At 39.1% G+C, this 22,491-nt stretch overlaps 1 protein-coding gene across 3 annotated transcripts; it reads right to left on the reverse strand.

The window, feature by feature from the left end:
• Positions 1-2,694: 2,694 nt before the first annotated feature.
• TM4SF18 (transmembrane 4 L six family member 18) lies at positions 2,695-22,281 on the reverse strand. 3 transcript variants are annotated; one of them, XM_011958932.1, is made up of 7 exons: positions 22,213-22,281; positions 21,376-21,472; positions 21,065-21,258; positions 17,668-17,757; positions 16,444-16,586; positions 6,482-6,662; positions 4,983-5,717 (listed from the first exon to the last, which is right to left on the reverse strand). In XM_011958932.1, exons 3-7 carry the CDS (start codon positions 21,239-21,241, stop codon positions 5,703-5,705), a joined length of 606 nt encoding a protein of 201 aa, XP_011814322.1. In that variant the 5' UTR covers positions 21,242-21,258; positions 21,376-21,472; positions 22,213-22,281; the 3' UTR covers positions 4,983-5,702. The 3 variants fall into 3 exon arrangements, with proteins under 3 accessions (XP_011814321.1, XP_011814322.1, XP_011814324.1); XM_011958931.1 differs by lacking the exon at positions 22,213-22,281 and having other exon boundaries at positions 2,695-5,717; positions 21,376-21,624; XM_011958934.1 differs by lacking the exon at positions 22,213-22,281 and having other exon boundaries at positions 21,372-21,611.
• Positions 22,282-22,491: the final 210 nt, after the last annotated feature.

Here is a 22,491-nt window from a genome sequence, read left to right on the forward strand (position 1 = left end):
TTAGGATATGGCATTTTGTCGGGGCTATTATTTAGCCTACTACAGCCAGTATCTAAAATTTTCCCCTCGTACTGGGCAGACTCGCTAGAGAGTCTCCAGCTGGGAAGGTCAAGCTCTGACTGGCCGCCAGCGTCCTGAGATCTGAGTGGGCTAAGACGGCTTTGTGGGAGGAGTGCCTCAGCATTCATCCTTCAGGATATACCACTTACTTAATTCTTCTGATTTTTGGGGTTGTATTCACATCTTTAGTGAATCTAGTTTCCTCCAACTCAGAGAAGACCGTCTATTTTACCCTGTCCAGAGAATTTTCAGATCCCAGTCACTTCCCAGTGGCATGGAGAGGAGAAAGGATGCAGGGACTCACAGAATTCCTGTTTTAATGGTCTTCCTTCACTTCCAGGACCAGAGGGCTCTGACACTATCAATTTGGGAGTCTCTGGAAAATTCTGAGGTATAAATCAGGTAGCCTTCAGCTTCCCCCACTGACAGCTCAGGATTCTCATGTTTCTTGAGTTGGTTTGATCAGTTACCTGTCATCAATATGTTTTGTAGCTTCCAAAATTTTATTTCTTTTGACACCTCTCCTAATCTCCCCATATTTGTGGTTTTATGTCTTAATAAAAAAACCTTTTATTGTAAATTTAGTGTGATTTTAGGCAGGTGTGAAATGTGTGTGTGTGCATGTGTGTGTGTTTTCATCTTAACCCAGATAAAGCATTTTATCTGAATTGGTTAAGTTCCTTGGACTGACTAGGCATGGTGTGATCTCTGACCTCGGTAGCCAGGCACCATATCCAGTACTCTTTCTAACATAAAAAGATTTCAGTGGCCAGGTTTGTGTATCTTGCCCTGCCTGTCCAGCTGCACACACTCAAACTTGACTCCTTAACTTAATTTCCTGCCATAGATCTCGGTTCTTCTAGAACTGGAATCTTGTCCTTAATTTTCAGCTTCATCTCACAAAGCAGGAAGCAGAGCTAGCAGGATTCTTTCTGAATACAAATAGTTATGGTTTTCACAATAGTAACCTTGGATTGCCCCTATTCCTTATAGCTTTCCAAAGGGATGGAAATGTATAGGCCAGAGGCAGGGGTTTTAGGAATCTGAATATGATGTCTGCTAAGCTCACAGTCTCCAAGTATGTGACAAAAGGTAAGGCAGTGCTGGCCTCTTGTGCACTTTGTCTAGCCTAACGATGCCTATCTACCTTCACCTTCTTTCTCTCCTAAAATGGCTGACCCTTTGCTGTCTCTATGACCCTATGACCTTTCTCCATCCCCTTCCCCTTCTGTTGTTTTTGTGGCATTTCCATGTCCCCACCATCCCAAATCTGCTCCAACTGCACCTGGGTTCTGATTTAAGTCACCCAGGCACTAAGAACTTTACATGTTTGAACTCAATTAATCTTCACAACAACCCTATTATTATTCCTGTTTTATAGACTCAGAAACTGATGCTCACAGAGGTTAAGTAAACTTGACCAAAGTCGCACACCTAATAAGGCAGAGCCCAAATTCGAACCCAAGCAACTTGATTCCAAAGTACATCTTTATCCCACTGTGTTATAGGCCACTTATAAATCATATCTATGTGCCATATACAGTTTTCTGATATGTATATCAATAAAAGTATAAAATTACTCTCTATATATATTCATTTAATCCTCACAGCAACCCTAAATCAAGCAAAGAACCAAACAGAATATTGAAGACCTGAACAAAATTAATGACTTGACCTAATATTAGTACACATATAGAATTCTGACCTCCATATTTGGAGAAAACACATAATTTTACAGCACATAGAACATTTACAAAAAGTAATTACAAAATAAATCTTAAAAACTTTCAAATTATCGGAATCATACAGACCACTTTCTATGATCACAATACAATTAAGTTCAAAATCATAAAAACATAACATAAACTCATATACTTGGAAAGTTTTTTTTTGTTTGTTTGTTTCTTTTGAGATGGAGTTGCTTGGGCTGGAGTATAGTGGCACAATCTTGGCTCACTGCAACCTCCGCCTCCCAGATTCAAGCGATTCTCTGCCTCAAACCTCCTGAGTACCTGGGATTACAGGCACCAGCACCACACCCAGCTAATTTTTGTATTTTTAGTAGAGACAGGGTTTCACTATGTTGGCCAGGCTGGTCTCGAACTCCTGACCTTATGATCTGCCCACCTCAGCCTCCCAAAGCCCTGGGATTACAAGCATGAGCCACTGCACCCAGGCATATACTTGGAAATTTTGAAGCACATTAAAAATCTCACGGAACAAAAAATAAATCATAAAGAAAACTAGAAAATATTTATAACTAAACAAGGAAAATGCAACATTTTAAAGCTTGTGAGATTCAGCCAAAACGGTAATTAAAGAAAAATGTCTAGTCTTAAATGCTTGTTTTAAGAAAAAGAAAGTTAGAAAATCAATAAGCTAGGTATTCAATATAAGAAGTTGGGAAAATAACAATGAGACAGAAGCAAGGAGAATAGTAGATAAATAATAAGTGCAGAAATGCATAAAACATAAATCATTCTCAATTAGGATTAGCTGGTAATACTTTCTTTCAGAATTAGGAAGTAGAAAGATTATTTCTGGAAAGGGTAAGAGAAGGCCAGTCACACATACCTATATATATTTTCTATTTTAACTCCTTAAATGAATTTTACAGAAAGAATTAGAGGACCATTGCTTTTTAAATGACATTTATTTTTTCTAATAACATAACACATTTTCAAAGGAAAATTTGAAAATACTGAACAATGTAAAGAAAAGAGATATAACTAACTCATAGTCCTATCATCAGGAGATCATTATTAAGTATTAACTTGTATATACTTATGCTTTCTTTTTTCAGCCTATAGCATCTGGTATCCCATCCAAGTAATAACCTGGCCCAACCCTGCTTAAGCTTCCAATATTAGGCATTTTCAGGGTGTTATGACCACAGATGATGTAACTATTAACTTTTAAATATTTTTCTGGTCTTTACATATCTGAAGGTTTACATGTGTCTACATGTAATTATATGGTTACTTAATTAAAAATTTGGCCTCAAACTGTATACATATATTTGGTTTTTGAGTTTTTTTCCTTTTTTCTTTGAATTCACAAGGATATAAAACACACATATTCAGCTTTTTTTGTGTTCAGCTTTTCTTTTTTGTATTCAGCTTTTTTTACTTAAAATTGCATGATTAGCATATACTCTTCAAATATAGAATATTTGGTGGCTGTGTTAAAATTTAATTTTCCTGATAGAGATATCATGCTGCATTTGACTCTACCCCTGGTGTGTCCAGTGCTGTGTTGGAGTCATTCAGCAAACATCTATTCATAGTCCATTCAATGCATGGTGCCATGCTGAATCTAAACAACAGATAGACAGTCTGAAAGTATCTGACAAACCGATGAGGTGGACCTTCCAGAAGTCTGTTTACAAGAGGGCTGAGGAGACTCTGGGAGAATCTTTAACAAGATGGTCCTGGATATGACTAGCTTATGGACTTGATAGAGAAATCCTGGGTTGTCAGAGAGGAGAGGTCACTCTGAGTACAACATGGTGTCTGTAGCGTGGGTTTGTCTCCTGGCCCAAGTCCTTCGGATCTCATGTTTAAGTTCTTTGGAAAGTAGAGTGTTATTGAATGAAGCTCCTTAAAACTCTGGAGCCTAAGTATCTTTGTCTTAGCATCCCTCCAACCCAACATCTAGAAAAGGGAGACTTTGGTTGGGTCATTTTGGTTGCAATAGGCAAAGCTGCACTGATTTAGTGGTGGGGTTTACTGAAATGATCAGCACAGTGACAAAGAAGAAAGACTATCTAGGAATCCAAGAACAGAAACCAGGCCTAGTGTACACTGTCACTGTGGGCAAAGGCAGTTTTAGAAACTTTTGGAGCAGAAGTTCACATATCTTCCTTTTAATATGATACCGTTATTAACATGAACCAGATACTCTCTCTAAATATTGGCTTCCTTCTTCATTCTTTAACCACTTTTTGATGGTAATACTCCAGTTGCTTCATTCTTGGCTTCCTAGTTCAAATTCTCATGCTTGAATAACCACCAGTCTTGCTTGGATAGTCTTACTCCAGCCTAAGTTAGAGGCCATTAGCAAGACAATAGGCTGCCCAAGACTCTGGGGCTTGCCCCAGTTCAGTCAGCTGGGCCCAGAGTATGAAGGTCCCGTGGTATACAACATGGCTTGCTTTCAAGATGCCTGTTTCAGCAAAAGCTGTAAACAGGGCTTAAAGGGGGCTGTTGGCACAGCAGGCATCAAGGAGAAAGATATTCTCTTCCGTATCCCCCCAGCCTACTCCCTGGCTTTGGCACAGAGCAGGTGTTGACAGACCATTGTTGACAGTGTCCATGGAGGAGACAAATGGGGAAATAGCAGAAGTGTTGAGGCCCAGTGCACCTGTGATGGAAGCAGTGTTCAGCAGGGTAACTACAGGAAGCAGAAAACCTGGTATGAGCATTCAACACTGAGTACCTACTGGCTCCACTGTGTACTGGGTCCTGTGGATGGTGGGAAAATATAAGATGTGACTACTGTCCCTGAGGAAATCATGGCATGTATAGGTGGAAAATTTGTAAGTGTTCTACTTTTTAATTACTTTAAAAATAAATATACGTACTGGTACCTCCCCCTGACACAGGTATTGACTGGTCAGTGGTCATTTTCTCTTGCCCATTGAGCATGTTCCCTAGCTGCTCACTTATTTTAAGGCTACCTCTTCTAGTCCATCACACTCACCATCAGGAGTCAGAAAGGAAAAGCAAGAGTTTAGATTTAGAGCAAGAAAGAAGAGCAAAAGTTTATATAAAACTCTTTTTGGCTTATCTATATCACTACTTTCCTCATTGAATGTTGAATGGAAGTGTCATTTCATGATGTTTGCAAATAATGTTGAGGAATGTGGAAAGAGCATATGCCTTAAAGTTTGGAAAAATAAAAAAAAATGAATAGTGGAAATATGAGTTTAGAAAATATCTATAGTAAAACATTCAATAAAGAAATCTTGGAAAATATAGAAAAGTGGGAAGAAGGGCCATCAATGACCCAAACCAAGCATAGTTGGCATTTTGTTATATTTCCTTTTAGATTGAGTTTTCATCCTAAATTTTGATTTTTAGAGTTTCATTTGCTTTAAATAATTATACTGTAAACATGAATTTGTGACCTGCTTTTTGATTTAGCATTCATAATTTTAAAAACATCATTTGTAATGACTATAATTTTACAACCATTTAGTACTCTTTATTTTTTATTTAATTTATTTTTTTAATATAAGAAAGCATTTACAGTATGTACCACTCTTTACTTAATCCTTCCTCTGAATTTAGAATTTTGAGGTGTTTCTAATTTTCCAGAATATTAAATAATGCTGCAATATACATATTTGCATAAAGTTTTCTCTCATATTCTTATTTACTTCCCTGGTATAGATTCTTGGAAATGGATTTGTTTGATCAAAGGGCAGAAATATTTCTGAAGTTCCTGAAGCATATTACTTAAAAAGCATTCTAAATGAAAGAGTGGCATACATGCATGTGCAGTGAGGACTGCAAATTTTACAAATAAACACCAAATGGAGAAAGCACCATCATTTCAATATTGTCCTTAAATCTACACAGTTGATATAATACTTAGATAGATGGCCATGTCTTGATAATGGAAAACATTTTTGTTCTTATTCAAATGATTCCAGGCTATAGGAAAAAAGGAAAAACAAAGTGATTAAAGTTATAAACTTGGCTTGATTAGTAATCCATAATCCAGGTAGCAACATAAACTTATATTTCATATTCAAAGTATGATAGAACAGAAACACATCTCTTAGAAATTTGTAGGAAAAGTATTACACATTCTATGTTGCTAAACAAAATACAAGATATCTCATTCATAAATTTTCTTCTCACTGGACTTGTTGATAGCAGTTTCAACCATAACTAAATTAACATTAGTATTTTAGTAGATGAAGTAGAAGTAATTTCAAGAGGATAAATACATATTTCCCTTCTTCTTCAAAAGCACTCACTATGCACTCAAGATAAAGGTTTGTTAGTTGAATGTAGCAGCATTCAGAAGAGAAGTTATTTCAATGAGATAAGGTTAGGAGCCTTTGCTTATCTTATGAACAGGGAAATTCTTGATAAATGGTAAAATTTCTTCATGCTTTGAGTTATCTCTATGTAGAATACTAAAGCATTGCTCATTCAAAACACTTATGAAGCCTTACCATACAACAAGAAATGCAGATTTTACAATTACTGAGTTAATTCAACCCTTATACATAAGCCAAGACACATTGGGATATCAGAAAAAAATGAGATATTAGAGCTTGAATAAAGACGAGGGCAATAGAAATGGGGGGAAAGTGATGGAATTCTAGAGTCTTTTCAGAAGGCCTCATTGAATCCTGGGAAGTGGGGATAATATGGATGAGCTACAGGTGCCCATGAGAATCTGTTACCTGGATGATCACTGAATAGCTTCCACACAGTATCTTGGATAATTGCATGGCTACTCTGATGAGGCAGATGATCACTTGAAGCCCACTGAGGGTTATGAGAATGGAAAATAAAATGATGTTCCACTCCACAACATGTGCAGGTTCCAGGCACTGAATCCATATGCTGGAATCTGTAAGGAAACTGAGAGAGACCCATGGCCAAATCTACATACTGGGTCCAAGGAAGAAAGCTACAGGTATTTGTATGTTTGAGAAATTACTGTGTGACTAAAATATATAGTTTTATATAAATATATAAAATTACTGTGTGACTAAAATATATTAATTCATATCTAAAACCATTCAGATACACATATTGGACACATCATATGCATAGCACTGAGCTAGATACATAGTTTATTATAAATGTTGTGCTTGCCTTACCACCCCCATGGCCTCTCCGTTTTTCTTTCTCCTTCTTCCATTTCTTTCCTACTTCCTTCTTTTTTACTCTTTCTGCCCCTTTATTTATCTCCTATCTTCTAATGCTCCAGGAAATACAGACACTTTGAGAATTACTTTATATTGTTAATGGCTCTTATCTCCAATGGGAAAGAACACTGAATATGAAATCAGAATTCCTGGATCTGTAGGATGTTGAGCAAAGAACTTTACCCTTCTGGCCTACAGACTCTTGTCTTGATAATGGGGTTAAATATCTAACCCCAGAGTAATTGTGAATATTTCGTAAGAGTGTGTATACAAGTGGTTTGGAAACTGTAAAGTACAACACAGATGTGGTTTTCTGTTAAATTTCCCTAGACCTATCTCATATCCCCATTTGCCCCTATCTCCATCTCAGCTGCCAGGGAAATCAGTCCCTCCAGATCCCTCCTCTAGACTGTTCCTAGTACATGCTCTGCACAGATCATCTAGCAATTTAAAACAAGATGACTTGCAATGTTGCAGGAAGTCAGGGACCCCAAATGGAGGGACCAGTTGGACCTGTGGCAGACAAACATAAATTATGAAGATTTCATGGACATTTATCAGTTCCCAAATAATTCTTTTATAATTTCTTACACCTGTCTTTACTCTGATCTCTTAATCCTGCTATCTTCGTAAGCTGAGGATGTATGTCACCTCAGGACCACTGTGATAATTGTGTTAACTGTACAAATTGATTGTAAAACATGTGTGCTTGAACAATATGAAATCAGTGCACCTTGAAAAAGAACAGAATAACAGCGATTTTTAGGGAACAAGGAAAGACAACCATAAGGTCTGACTGCCTGCATGGTCAGGCAAAATGAGCCATATTTTTCTTCTTGCAGAGAACCTATAAACAGACATGCAAGTAGGAAAGATATCACTAAATTCTTTTCCTAGCAAGGAATATTAACATTAATACCCTGGGAAATGAATGCATTCCTTGGGGGATGTCTATAAATGGCCACTCTGGGAATGTCTGTCTTATGTGGTTGAGATAAAGACTGAGATACGCCCTGGTCTCCTGCAGTACCCTCAGGCTTACTAGGGTTGGCAAACTCTGGCCTAGTAAATTTGTGGTCAGACCAGTTCTCTGCTCTCAAACCCTATTTTCTGTTGTTTAAGATGTTTATCAAGACAATACATGCACTGCTGACCATCAACTCTTATCAGTAGTTCTGCTTTCTCCCTTTGCCTTGTGATCTCTGTTAGACCCTTATTAGTAGTTCTACTTTTTGCCCTTTGAAGCATGTGATCTTTGTACCTACTCCCTGTTCTTGCACACCCTCCCCTTTTGAAACCCTTAATAAAAATTTGCTGATCTGAGACCCAGGTGGGCATCATGGTCCTACTAATATGTGATGTCACTCCCGGTGGCCCTGCTGTAAAATTCCTCTCTTTGTATTCTTTCTCTTTATTTCTCAGCCAGTCGACACATGGAAAATAGAAAGAACCTATTTTGAAATATTGGGGCGGGTTCCCCCAACATCTGGTGCACCAACATGGTTTTCTTTTTCCTAAGTGCATATGGGAACCCAATTCCCTTTGGTAGGTGCATAGAAATGTTCATTGGTCCAGTTCACAGAAATGCTTGTTCGGCTCCCTGATGATTGGTGAGTGTGATGGACTAGAAGAGGTAGCCTTAAAATAAGTGAGCAGCTAGGGAACATGCTCAATGGGCAAGAGAAAATGACCACTGACCAGTCAATACCTGTGTCAGGGGGAGGTACCAGTACCTATATTTATTGTCCAGGGTAGCTATGGGTCACGTGGAATCTAAATATTATGCTTACCTCTGCTATATTAAACTCCTTTTAAAACAGGGAGGAGTTCAGGTACCCACGGAAAATATGGTCACCCTATTTGGAATGGTGGAAGAACACTGTCCTTGGTTTCCTGAAAAGGGAACATTAGATGTGGAACTATGGGATTGTGTTGGTGCAAAATTCCAGGAACTGGTCCCGACAGGGAATTATGTTCCCATCACTGTTTGGGGTGATTGGGCCTTGGTACATGCCATCCTAATGACATACCAATCCTGTGACCCCCTGCAGTTACCACAGTTTTCTGAATCTGGTGACCATCTACCTCTTCCTCAGCTTTCCTTTCCCACTCAGCCTTCATTATCTGCTCAGCCTCTCCCTTCACCTACTCCTCCCCCACCTGACAATATTGAAGATTCAATATCTAACTCCACTGACTTTGGCTTAACGTCATCCCCTGATGATCTTATTTCTTTTCACGAAGAGCCGGTACTTGTAGCCCCCGAAGGCCCAACTCGGACAGCCGGGGACCATATCTATGCTAACTCTTCCCTCTTCAAACCTTTGCAGCCTTTGCCTCTGGAGCCATCTAATGGCTCTAGGACCAAACTACAATTTACCTGTAATTCTTCAGGCCCTCCCCTGTCCACCACAGTCCCTCACCCTCCTGTCATTTCAGTCCCTCAACTGGTTACTTTGCCATCCACTCAACCTGCTTCTCTGTACCCTTCTCACACATGGACGCCCCTGCCACTTTGGTTGCACAGAATTGGGACAATAATTACCAGTATGCTTCTGCCTTTTCTGCTCCCCCAATGCCCTTTTCTCATGTTCTCATACTGGTCTGACCTCCTCAACCTTAGTTTCCCTCATCTACACATACTTTTCCTGTCACTTCTACGCTGACTCCATCTCATGTACCTGTTCTTGAAACTTCCATGCAATGCTTATTACGCCAGAACAAAGAAACAAGTGGATTAGAGGCATGGGCTTATCTGGTCGTGCTCGAACCTCCCAATGCTCAAGGGGTACAAGTGCATCAATATGTGCAGCTCAATCCTACCTTTTTAAAAGAATTCAAAGATGCTTGTACTCAGTATGGTCCTACTTCTCCATATGTTAAAATGGTATTACAGACTCTTTCTACTGAGGTCATTTTGCTTCCTTTAGACTGGGACCTTTTGGCAAAAGCTGTTCTAACTCCATCTCAGCATTTACAATTCCATACCTGGTGATCAGAGGAGGCCCATCTGCAGGCTCAGCTAAATCCGGCTGATGGCATTCCAATTACTCAGGTTCAGCTCACAGGCTCCTATAATTACTTTGACACTACCAGCCAATTAGGCTTTGATGCTCTTACCACAGAACAAGCAATAGAACTGTGTATGAGAGCTTGGGATAAGTTATGCACCCCGGGCTAAGCTCTTGTTTCTTTTACTACTGTTAAACAGAGTCACAATGAATTATATTCTGATTTTTGGCTAAATTACAAGATGCTGTTGAAAAATCTGTCTCTGATGAGCATGCTCAAGGTACTCTCCTTTGTATGTTAGCTTTTGAGAATGCGAACCATAAGTGTAAAGTGGCCATGCATTTCATTCAACGACAAAATTTACCTCAGTTACATTTGCCATGATTTACTTTAAACTTTCTAAATATTCCTAAAGACAATACTCTGACTGCAGCCAAATGCCATTATACAGGTAAAAAATTCTCCCTAAATGAAGGCAAGCCAGTATTATGGAAAAACTCCCAGACCAATACCTGGGAACCTGGAATAATTATAATGTGGAGAAGAGGGTATGCTTGTGTTTCACCAGGAGATCATCAATCCCCTGTCTGGGTGCCCACTAGAAGACTTAACCTTCGTGTGAACACTGACAATGAAAGCCACAGGGAAGAGATGTCCACCTCAGAGACTACCCTCATACCTGGTGAGATCTGTGCCAACTCCAAAAACTGGCACACCAAGTCAAAATGGGTCTGGCGCAATCCTCTCTAATTGCAATGGAGACCCCTCTAACTAATTCCACTTCTCCTAATTCCCTTTCTTTTTCTCCTTATGAATCTAAAAATCTCACCATTTCTATTAGCCTGAAAATAATATCCCCCTGTTCTCTTCCTCATTCAGCACTGGATCTCACTTAAGATAGGTTTTATTTAATAATTCTCCTCCTTATACTTTCTGTCTCACCAGTTTCCCCTCATACTGATTTACCTGCTACACAAAATTATTCTTATTGGGCTTATGTGCCTTTTCCTCCACTTATTCGACCTCTCACCTGCATGGATGCTCCTGCGGAAATCTATACTAATGATAGTATGTGGAGGCCTGGAGCTGCAGATGACTGTTGCCCAATTCAACCAACAGAGGAAGGCACTGCATTTAATGTTACTATGGGTTATAAATACCCTCCTCTGTGCCTCGGACATGCATCTGGTTGTATCTATCTAGAAACTCAAGTCAGGGCTGCTTTTCTTCTGGAGTGATTAGCCACAAGAGAATAGGGACATTTGGTCTCTGGCCTCCCCTTTTCTCCCTTAAGACAAATGTAAAGGGGAGTAATAGGAGATACCCCATACTTTCAAAATAAACCTGTAGGAAAACTATGTCCAAAAAATTTTGAGGGCCCATCTAAAACTTTAATTTGAGAAGATTGTGTTAACTCACATGCAGTAGTATTAAAAAATGACTCATATGGTTTAGTAATAGACTGGGCACCAAAAGGCTATTTAAGAAACAATTGCTCATCTGGCAGAAGGGAATGCCTGGAGGCTACTTAGTTTATTTCTTATTGGGAGGACAAGAATCATCATCCTACTTTGCATAGAAGGTTCAGCTCATTCTTTCTCTTAAAATGGGAAGATAAGGGCATAACACCCCTGAGGCATTGTATGATATTCCCCATTCTGAGCCCAGAACACCCAGAACTTTGGAAATTGGCTATTGCCATGTACGGACTGCAAGTATGGGAAGGGGAAATTTTCTGTCTGTTGTCACCACTACTGACCCTAGCATCTGTGATTCTGAACCCTATGATAAATCCCCTTTGAACCCTTTTCCTCTTTTTGATGCTGATCCTCCTTTATGGGACTCTGATTGGCATTATGATAATTCTTCTTGACCCAGGTATGCCCCTCTACCTCTTCGGCATCCCTGGGCACCTTGGATTGCTTCTTTATGGCAGAGAACATCAGGCGTTGCCACTGCTGCTCCTCTCCCTCTGTATCAACGTAGATTCAAACATTCTGCTTTGTTTACCTCCAGTCTCACTATTCTTATATAGAGTTATGTTAAGCCTCCTTCCATGCTATCAGTGGGAAATATTAAAATTTGGATGAACAATCAAAATGTCCAATGCATTAACTGTCATTTATATACTTGTATTAACTCCCGTTTTGACTCCAGGAAAAGTGTAATGTTGGTTCGAGCTCGAGAAGGAATCTGGATACAGGTAACTTTACCCAGATGCTGGGAATCTTCCCCCTCAGTACATTTAATTAATGAAGCATTACAACAAATTCTCAAAAGATCTAAGAGATTTGTTTTCACTTTAATCGCTGTGATCATGGGCCTAATTACAGTCACTGCACTGACCACCACTGCCGGACTGGCATTACACCAATCTATTCAAACAGCTCATTTTGTTAATGATTGGCAAGCCAATTCCACCCAAATGTGGAATTCTCAACAGAGCATTGATCAAAAATTAGCTCATCAAATTAATGATTTAAGACAACCTGTTATTTGGCTTGGAGATTGGCTAATGAGTCTCGAACATCGCATGTCCAAATGCAGAATGATTGGAATACTTCTGATTTCTGTATCACACCATATTCCTACAATGAGACTGACCATTCATAGGAAATGGTCAAAGGACACCTTCTGGGTAGGGAAGATAATTTATCCTTGAGCATAACTAAATTAAAGAAACAAAGTTTTGAAGGCTCTCAAGCTCATTTATCCATTGTGTCTGGAGCTGAGGCATTAGATCAGGTGGCAGAAAGTATTTCTGCACTAAACTTCACTACTTGCATTAAGTCTATTGGGGGCTCCACTGTAGTAAATTTTGGAATTATCCTTCTCTGTTTAATTGGCTTGCTTTTAGTGTGCCAGAGCAGTCAAAGAATCCTGCATCAAAACTGAGAGAATGAACAAGCCTTCATCGCCATGGCACATTTATATAAAAAGAAAGGGAGAGATGTTGTGGGAAGTCAGGGACCCCGAATGGAGGGACCGGCTGGACCTGTGGCAGACAAACATAAATTGTGAAGATTTCATGGACATTTATCAGTTCCCAAATAATTCTTTTATAATTTTTTACACCTGTCTTTACTCTAATCTCTTCATCCTGCTATCTTCGTAAGCTGAGGATGTACATCACCTCAGGACCACTGTGATAATTGTGTTAACTGTACAAATTGATTGTAAAACATGTGTGCTTGAACAATATGAAATCAGTGCACCTTGAAAAAGAACAGAATAACAGCAATTTTTAGGGAACAAGGGAAGACAACCATAAGGTCTGACTGCCTGAATGGTCAGGCAAAAAAAGCCATAGTTTTCTTCTTGCAGAGAACCTATAAACAGACATGCAAGTAGGAGAGATATCACTAAATTCTTTTCCTAGCAAGGAATATTAATATCAATACCCTGGGAAATGAATGCATTCCTTGGGGGACGTCTATAAATGGCCACTCTGGGAATGTCTGTCTTACATGGTTGAGATAAAGACTGAGATATGCCCTAGTCTCCTGCAATACCCTCAGGCTTACTAGGGTTGGGAAACTCTGGCCTGGTAAATTTGTGGTCAGACCAGTTCTCTGCTCTCAGACCCTGTTTTCTGTTGTTTAAGATGTTTATCAAGATAATACATGCACTGCTGACCATCAACTCTTATCTCCTAGCAAGGAATATTAATATTAATACCCTGGGAAAGGAATGCATTCCTGGGCGGAGGTCTGTAAACAGCCACTCTGGAAATGTCTGTCTTACGTGGTTGAGATAAAGACTGAGATACGCCCTGGTCTCCTGTAGTACCCTCAGGCTTACTAGGATTGGGAAACTCTGCCCTGGTAAATTTGTGGTCAGACCAGTTCTCTGCTCTCAAACCCTGTTTTCTGTTGTTTAAGACATTTATCAAGACAATACATGCACTGCTGAACATCAACTCTTATCAGTAGTTCTGCTTTTGCCCTTTGAAGCATGTGATCTTTGTACCTACTCCCTGTTCTTACACCCCCTCCCCTTTTGAAACCCTTAATAAAAATTTGCTGATCTGAGACTCAGGTGGGCATCACGGTCCTACCGATATGTGACGTCACTCCCGGCAGTCCAGCTGTAAAATTCCTCTCTTTGTACTCTTTCCCTTTATTTCTCAGCCAGCCAACACTTATGGAAAATAGAAAGAACCTACACTGAAATATTGGCAGGAGTTCCCCCGATATTGCAAGGCTCTTGTTTTTTTCCCAGACTATGATACTGTTTAATCCTTCTTGTAAGCTGCAGAGGGACATAAGTGCCCTGGCAGGGTTGGGGAGGAACAGAGAAGCTTGCCCTGACACCCACTCCTTCCACTACCTCCACATGCAGCTCTATGGCAGCATTTACTTCATTCATTGTAATTCTATCTCTATCTATATATCTATTTGGGGCTGCATCTGTATCTGCATCTATTTCTATTTCCTTAGCAGGCTGTGTACTCTGAGAGCACTGACTATGTTTTGTTGACTCTGAATTGCCAGGTCTAAGCTCTAAGGTCATGCTTGACAAATTGTAAAGATCAGTAAGTATTTGTTGAATGAAAACTAACTCAGGATCCTCACCAGCCACCATGGCAGTGACTAAACCTGTCGGCCACCTGGCAGGTGGGGAATGTCATGTGGCATAAAGGAATATACAGGGAAATAATGTTAATAATAAAACCTGAAAATTTATCACATCACATTTGTCCATTATTTCCATTTAATTCTAAATTCTATGAGGTAGAAGTGATTATTGTTCCCAACTTACAGAGGCTCAGAGATAGCCAGATACTTGTCTAAGTCATGTAGCTTATAAGTAGGAGGGAGGGACTTGAATCTTGATCTATAACCACCAAAGACCTGTACTCCAATGGCAATGTTCATTCACCTTAAGGTTTCCATCTCAGTAGAATGTTCTGTCAGGTCTGTGTGAGTTTCCTGAGGGAGAGGACTCCGTGTGATTTACCTCTGATTCTCCAGTACTTAGTGCAAGGCTTGGACCTAGTCAGTGCTCAATGAATATTTGCTGAATAAATGCACTAATGAATAATTGATATGCACAATTCAATATTAACACCTGCTCCACACTGTATTTGTCAAGCCTTGGAAACTTCTTGAGGGGACCAGAGACTTAGCTTCCCTGTGTTGCCACCTATCAATGTTTCACCTTGAAACATTTTTATACAGATGGAAACAGGTGAAAACAAGCCTCCGGGGCAGCTTAAGGGAGTAATGGAGGGGCATACAGGCAGCCTAGAGAGTCATGACTTAGAAGGGGAAGTTTTGGTTTTGAGGTAGGGAAAAGTTCAGGGGCTGATGGCATTAAAAAGGGGTCTCTCGCACCTAGTGGGAATTTCTACATTAGGGTCTTCTTTACTGAGCCCCGCCAATCCCCCAGGAGTGTCTTTTCCAATTTCTCAGGAAAGCCTGAGGTTATTGTCTAGGTTTTCCTGACCTGAGGGAGATTCATATTTGCTAAGAAAGGTCATGGTATGTAGCACCCTGTAAAAATCTTCAGAATGAAGGCAAGTACAAGGCACAGAAGCAACTCTGCCATGCAGGCCTAGATGCACATGTAAGACCTCAGATGGACATGGGCCTTGAACAATAAAGCCAATCATGGAGAGCTGAGAAGAAAATATAACTTCCCCCAGTGAATGGTACAGACATTCCCTCATTTTACTCCATTAGAATTCTGAGCACAGGATAAAAACAACGAGAGATTCAATGGATTTCTTCTGTATTTCTTTCTGGGCCCTGCTACCTCCTAATCTGCATCTGGTGCTGGGAACCCAATAAGCCCAGCACAAGGCTAGTGTGAGGCATTCTGAGATCTGGGTTTGGGTTGTGAGACCCTTGACTGAATTACTAGCCTTCTGAGCGAGACCAACTCTTTAGACACTTCTCCAGTAAAAACTGCATACGCTCTGGGTCATTTCACAAACTCCTGCACCTAATCATGTCCCTGGATCGCAGACTGCACTTTCCTGCTCACCCTGCTTTGTTCTATCTCTTTATCATCCCTCCTACTATAGCCCTGAGTGGCACCATCCAAGAGCACCATGGTTTCTCTCCATCCCAAGCCCTTTCACAGTGGTAACAGACCATATGTCCAACCTGGCCATAAAACAAAACTGAGTTCCTGGATCCACCCAGGCCATAAGCTCCAGCTGTTACCAGACCAGACCATAGTAACCACACAACTTTAATCTGAGGTAGGGAGAAACACACCTTTCATTTGGATAGCTTCATGACAGCCTCAAGACATTGAATGAAAAGCGCATTAAAAGACTGAAGAAAAAAAATCTAAACAAATATCTGTGCAAGAATAAATTGGTCTGGATGTTAGTAAACTAACAGGAAAATTCTGCACTAAAACAGCCACATGGAACCCCAAAGTGATCATGGAAAATGAGCACGAGCATGAGCATGAGGCCAGGTATTTCTGATTTTCTGACCTCCTTGGTTTGGGGAATTATTCCTTACCGTCCTGCAGTGCCTTCAAAAGCATACTCCCAGCCATCAAGGGTGCGGCAATATGGCCCCTGGATAAGACCCAAGGCAGAGATGACCAGGCAGTATCCAGAAAAAGCAATTCCAAGGGAAGAAAAGATAATCGACAGCAGTGTCTAAATTAAAACACAGAAGCAGGTTAGTAGCATAGAATGCAATGACAAGGGAATATTGTGGATAAATTATCAGATAACTACATTCCCCTATTCATCCAAGCTCATGCAGTCTATACAATACTAAATGCCCACATACAAATAAAAAAAAAAGTAACCCAAACCTATTTGATCTTAAAAATAAGTTTTTAAATAACGTTTTGTTTGGCATCACATAGAGGTAACTAGGTAATTTACTAAATTTATTCTTTCCTTCTGGAATTTTGATATCAAAATAATGATCACCTCTTATGAAAATGCACTGAAGGACGTGATCAATCAACCCATAACTATCTATTGAAGACCTGTTATTTTCTAGGTAGAGTGGGTTCTCTATGCAAGTGTGAATAATGATGAAGAGGAGGAAGAGGATAAGGAGAATGGTAGAAATACAGGAGCACTGGCTTAGAAAATTTGGTTGTATTATTCTTCCTGATACTATTTTAATTATCTTTAAAGTGCCAACTTAAAAAATGCACATCACATACACCCAACAACATGGATGAATCTAAAAATTATTATCCTGGATAAAAAAAAAAAAAGATAAAAAAAGACAAATACTGTGTGATTCCACATATATAAAATACAAACTAATCTATAATGACAAAAAGTAAATCAACGGTTAATCTTTTGAGATTGGCAGAAATATTCTGTTATCTTGACTGCAATGATGGTTTCATGGGTATAGTCAACTGTTAAAACTCATGATATTGCACACTTTTAATGGATGCCATTTATTATATGTAATTTAGCCCTCAATAAAGTTTATAAAGAAAAAATAGACTAATAGAAACTCAGTTAGGAAAAAGTAAGATTTCCTAATTTTAGGTATCTTTAAATGTTGATTTTCTGAAAGCACATCAGTAGAACAAAGATGGAGGAAAGACTAAGCAAAATGGAAGATGATCTTGGCAGTAAATTCTTGATCTCTGTACCGTACTCAACAGTAGTGAGGGTACAATACTGTCAATACTTTTGTGTTTCTGAGTGAGAGGAAAGAAAGTTGGAACCCACTCAACCATCCTCAAAAAACTATTGCTCTTACCACATATTTTTTGCTGCAGTTTTCACTCTGGCAACATTTATAGTTGTTATTATTCTCCAGTACCAGAAGAACTGTTGCTACTATAAGCATCTATAGGAGGGAAGACATAAAATGTTAGCAATGAAATGCTCGTTTACATTTGTACTTCGAGGACAGTGACTTCAAGCACAGACTCTGGGGTCAGGTAGATCTGGAGTTGAATCCAAGCTCTGCCAGTTTCTAGCTGTGTGAATTTGAAATACCTTCTCTGTAAAATCGTATCAAGAAGTTGTCATGAGGTAATATATGTGACATTTTGAGTATAGTGGTTGATTGATAGTAAGTGACTGATAAATGTTAGCTATCATTATCATGGTTAGCAACCATCGAAAGCTAATGATTAAGGAGAAGTAAATGGTGTGGACATGAGAATACCACCCTGGGCAGCAAAACCTGCCTTTCTCAATGACTCAGTTGTGGAGAACCAAGGAAAATCATTCAGCAGGCTTGGTAGTTTGCCAACCTCTCTTCGTTTACTGTCCTCTGGGAATGCAGGTGAGAGGCTCAGTTAATCCGAAACCATATCTCTTTAAAGTGACTTCAATTTCCCCATGCATTCAAACCATCTCAGGTTTAAATTGTTTCAATGTGTTTTGTCTGTATCAAGCCAACAAAGTGGGAGAATCAATGCATCTTATTGCCTTTTTAAAATTTTATTTTAGGCAAAGGGCCAGAGCTCTGGAAAGAATATGTATTTCTTTACCATTATAATCTCTGGTTAGGCTAGATACAGACCATGAATTGCTTATGGGAAATTCTCCACCCAGTTTTTACTCTTACTATTCAGGCCTGAATCCTACAGCCGAGTTCACTGTTATTTTACTCTTTGTAGCCAATGTTTCTAGTTTCCAAATTTCTTCAGCTTTCATTAATTTTTTTGTTCATTTAATTATTTACCTATATTCTTCTCCTTTTCTCCTGAAAGGATTTGATGCAGTTATAGTAATATATTTTAATAATTCCTAGAAAATGAAAAAAAAAATAGAGAACAGGTTTCTTTTCCCAGTTTTAATTTTTACATGGAATATAAGCAAAAGAGTCCTATATTCCCCTCCTTTCAACATCGTTAGTTATGACAGACTGAAAGAAATTCTGGCCTAATCTTAGTTATGTCTTGCAACTCTTCCATCTATTGCAATTGCATATTGAGGGAAACAGTGATGAGACAAGGCCAAAGCATAGTAACCAGCTTCATTGCAATATTGATAGAGATAATTAGACCTGGAGCCTATAGTCTTATTGCTCAGGCATCAACTGTCGAAAGAGATACTGCCTTCTTTTTTTGTTTTAAAATGTAAGTGCAATATAGGGGAGTCAAGAATAATGGAGATAAATTACACATAATTCCACCACCCTCGTGTGTCTTCATGCATTTATTTCTGGTGTTTTCCCACATGTGTCTATTTGACACAGCTGCAATAGTAATTTACCCACAACGTTGTTGTGTCTTTTTTCACTTAACATGAAATAATGTGCATTTTCCATGTTGTTACATCTTCATAATTATAATTTTCGCCACTGTCTGAAGTGAATGTACCATAATTTATTTCACTACTTCTCTGTGAGATGCTTCTTCTAATTATTTACTATTATACCAATGCAGCCACAAACATCTGTGCATATAGCTCTTTCCTTATTTTGGATGATTTCCTCAGAATAAATGATGAGACATAGGATTACTGAGTCAAAGGACATAAGCATTTTCATGGATCTTGATATATCACACCAAACTCTTCCCCAAAAGACTGACATTTATTTGTAGTGCAGCCAACATTAGTTATGTACTTATTTCATAGCAACTTCAATAGCATTGGATATTAATATTTTAAAGTTTATTAATTTAATGTGCAAAATGAATAACTAAATGAAAATTGCTTTACAACATAGCTATTCAAATGTTACAATTAAACACCCCTAAAACATGTAGAAATAGATCATAATGAATTTTCTTCTACATTATTGGTGGTCTGATTAGCTTACAGTCCGTAATGCACTATTACTGGGTATATACCCAAAGGATTATAAATCATGCTGCTATAAAGACACATGCACATGTATGTTTATTGCAGCACTATTCACAGTAGCAAAGACTTGGAATCAACCCAAATGTTCATCAGTGACAGACTGGATTAAGAAAATGTGGCACATATACACCATGGAATGCTAAACAGCCACCAAAAAGGATGAATTTGTGTGCTTTGTAGGGATATGGATGCAGCTGGAAACCATCATTCTCAGCAAACTATCACAAAAACAGAAAACCAAACACCGCATGTTCTCACTCATAGGTGGGAAATGAACAATGAGATCACTTAGACACAGGAAGGGGAACATCACTCACCGGGGCCTATTGTGGGGAGGGTCTGTGGGGAGGGATAGCATTAGGAGAAATACCTAATGTAAATGATGAGTTAATGGGTAGAGCAAACCAACGTGGTACATGTATACATATGTAACAAACCTGTACATTGTGCACATGTACCCTAGAACTTAAAGTATAATAATAAAAAAAAATTTAAAAAAGAGAAATGACTTGACCAGGAAATTGTCTTTTCCTCTGAGTTGCCAGCATGATTTACTATCAGTTTGTTTATTTTTAAAGAACACAAAGTCGTCAGGAAAACATTCATGGATTCTTACCATTGATAATTCAATTTACTTTCAAAAACTCCCTCCATTATTAGGGTCTTAATGTAGGATTATTTAATGATGACATAGCTCATTCTTTAATTATCATAATTACAACAGTCACTGACTATCTATTACATGTCAGTCTCTCTCCTGGGCACTTTTTCTATATATATACATATTTTATCTTGAAAAGTAAATGCCATTATTCACATTTTTCACATTAGAATACTGAGGCTCAAAGATACTGAGTAACTTGCTAAAGGTCCATGGCACAAACAACAGAACCTAGATTGACATGCAGTTTTGTCTGAATATTCAAGTTGCTGCTTTTTCTTCATGCTGTCCTAAAGCCCATTCAAGCTAGAAAGACATGAGTGCAGACAGAAAATCCGTTCTAGAAAACGGTAATGCCACTGAAGATCAGATAGCTTAAATTGATATGCAGTGTTTATGAGAACATACTATTTTTACAGGCTAGTGTCCCACAGACTTTCATTAGGACTAATTTCCTGCATTACTGAAGCTGCATTGCTGAGCAGCTTATTGAAAACAGAGTTATGCCCCAAATCCTAGCAGATTACCTGCCCCTTCATCCCCATCCCTCTTTCAAATCCTACACCCAAGATTAGCAGAATGATTTTTCCATTGTTCATTATTTTTACTAGGTACAAGGTAAGTCTCAATTACAACTCCCCCTTCTCTCCCAAGTCTCCAAAATCACACTTACCATGACGCCTGAGAAACAGATTCCTTCAAAATACCACACGTAGTTGGTGAGTTTATGGCTGGATGCATAGGAAGTTTGCCCATTCGGGAAATACAATAATACATTCACGATTATACTCCAAAGTGCAAGCGGAATCAGCAGACAACTTAAGCAGCCTCCACACTTCCGAGACCCCATTTTGCCCTGCTTAGAACCTGTGGGAGATTTCAAGAGTATACAGCCACAGAAAGTCTAGTTTTCTTCTTCCTACCTGACCTTTTTTCTCTCTCTTTTTTTTTTTTTTTTGTTTTTTGTTTTTTGAGATTACCTACCACTTTCAGGGTCAGAGCCCTTCACTTCATATTCATGAGGAGCCGGGGAATTGGAATATATCCGCAGCCGACAATCTCAGTGTGAAATAGTGGTTTACTGTTTGGAGAACAATAGACAATGATCAACAACTGAAGAGCTGAGCTGGTCTTCATCCTGTGCCAAAGGAATGCGGTGTTTTTCACTGCTTTTTAAAATAAGTCATTTTCCTCTGGATTAAAGCACTGAAGGCTTAACCCTGACCCTGTGTTAAGAAGGAAGTTGGGGGGGGGTGGCTGGGATTGAATGTAGCAAATTTCATCCAACAGTGGAGAGAGGGTTAAAGAGAAAACTACCAAGGAGGCTTATATTTACAGCTTGATATGTTTGTTAAAATGTCCTGACTTTACCCTCTTTATGTATCTGTCTTTCACCTAGTATGCTTTTTGTGTGCTCACTATTCACCAAGCTTTGTTCAAATTGCAAGGGATACAGAAAGGACTGAGAAAGGAACTGGTGGATGAGAAAAACAAAATATCTTGGTTAGATCAGTACAGCTTTCCTTCCAAGAGTTTGCATCTATTATCTCTACGTCTCTGAAAAATCATAACAGAAATAAATGCATATTTTCCCTACTATTAAGAAAACAAAGGTAGGGCTGGTGCAGTGGCTCACTCCTGTAATCTCAGCACTTTGAGAGGCCAAGGCAGGTGGATCATCTGAGGTCAGGAGTTCGAGACCAGCCTGGCCAACATGGTGAAACCTGATCTCTACTAAAAATACAAAAATTAGCTGGGCATGGTGGTGGGTGCCTGTAATCCCAGCTACTCCGGAGGCTGAGGCAGGAGAATCACTTGAACCTGGGAGATGGCAGTTGCAGTGAGCTGAGATAGTTCTACTGCACTCCAGCCTGGGTGACAAAGTGAGACTCCGTTTCAAAAAAGAAAGAAAGAAAGAAAGAAATGAGCAGTCCAGGTTCCAAAGAGGTTTCTCGTCACCCCCTTGTGGATATGATTTTTTTCTCTCTAGTGCTTTTGATCTAAGTGCATCAAAAAATCTGGGCATTAGACATTTTTTCCAGTCACATAGAAGCAGCATAAAATAATATTTACTAGAGTTCCTGGGATGATTGGGAAGAG

This window comes from Colobus angolensis, unplaced genomic scaffold (assembly GCF_000951035.1).
Source record: "Colobus angolensis palliatus isolate OR3802 unplaced genomic scaffold, Cang.pa_1.0 Scaffold48, whole genome shotgun sequence".
Lineage (NCBI taxonomy): Eukaryota > Metazoa > Chordata > Mammalia > Primates > Cercopithecidae > Colobus > Colobus angolensis.

Bases quoted from the DNA above. Each gene is read 5' to 3' on its own strand.
- TM4SF18 (XM_011958931.1), bottom strand. From the start codon at position 21,241: ATGGGGTCTCGGAAGTGTGGAGGCTGCTTAAGTTGTCTGCTGATTCCG. The intron at 16,587-17,667 runs GTAAGAGCAATA...GTTTTAATTTAG, and splicing joins ACTGCAGCAAAAAATATGTG to ACACTGCTGTCGATTATCTT. The intron at 6,663-16,443 runs GTAAGGAATAAT...GGTCTCTCTCAG, and splicing joins TTTGAAGGCACTGCAGGACG to TTTCCTTACAGATTCCAGCA.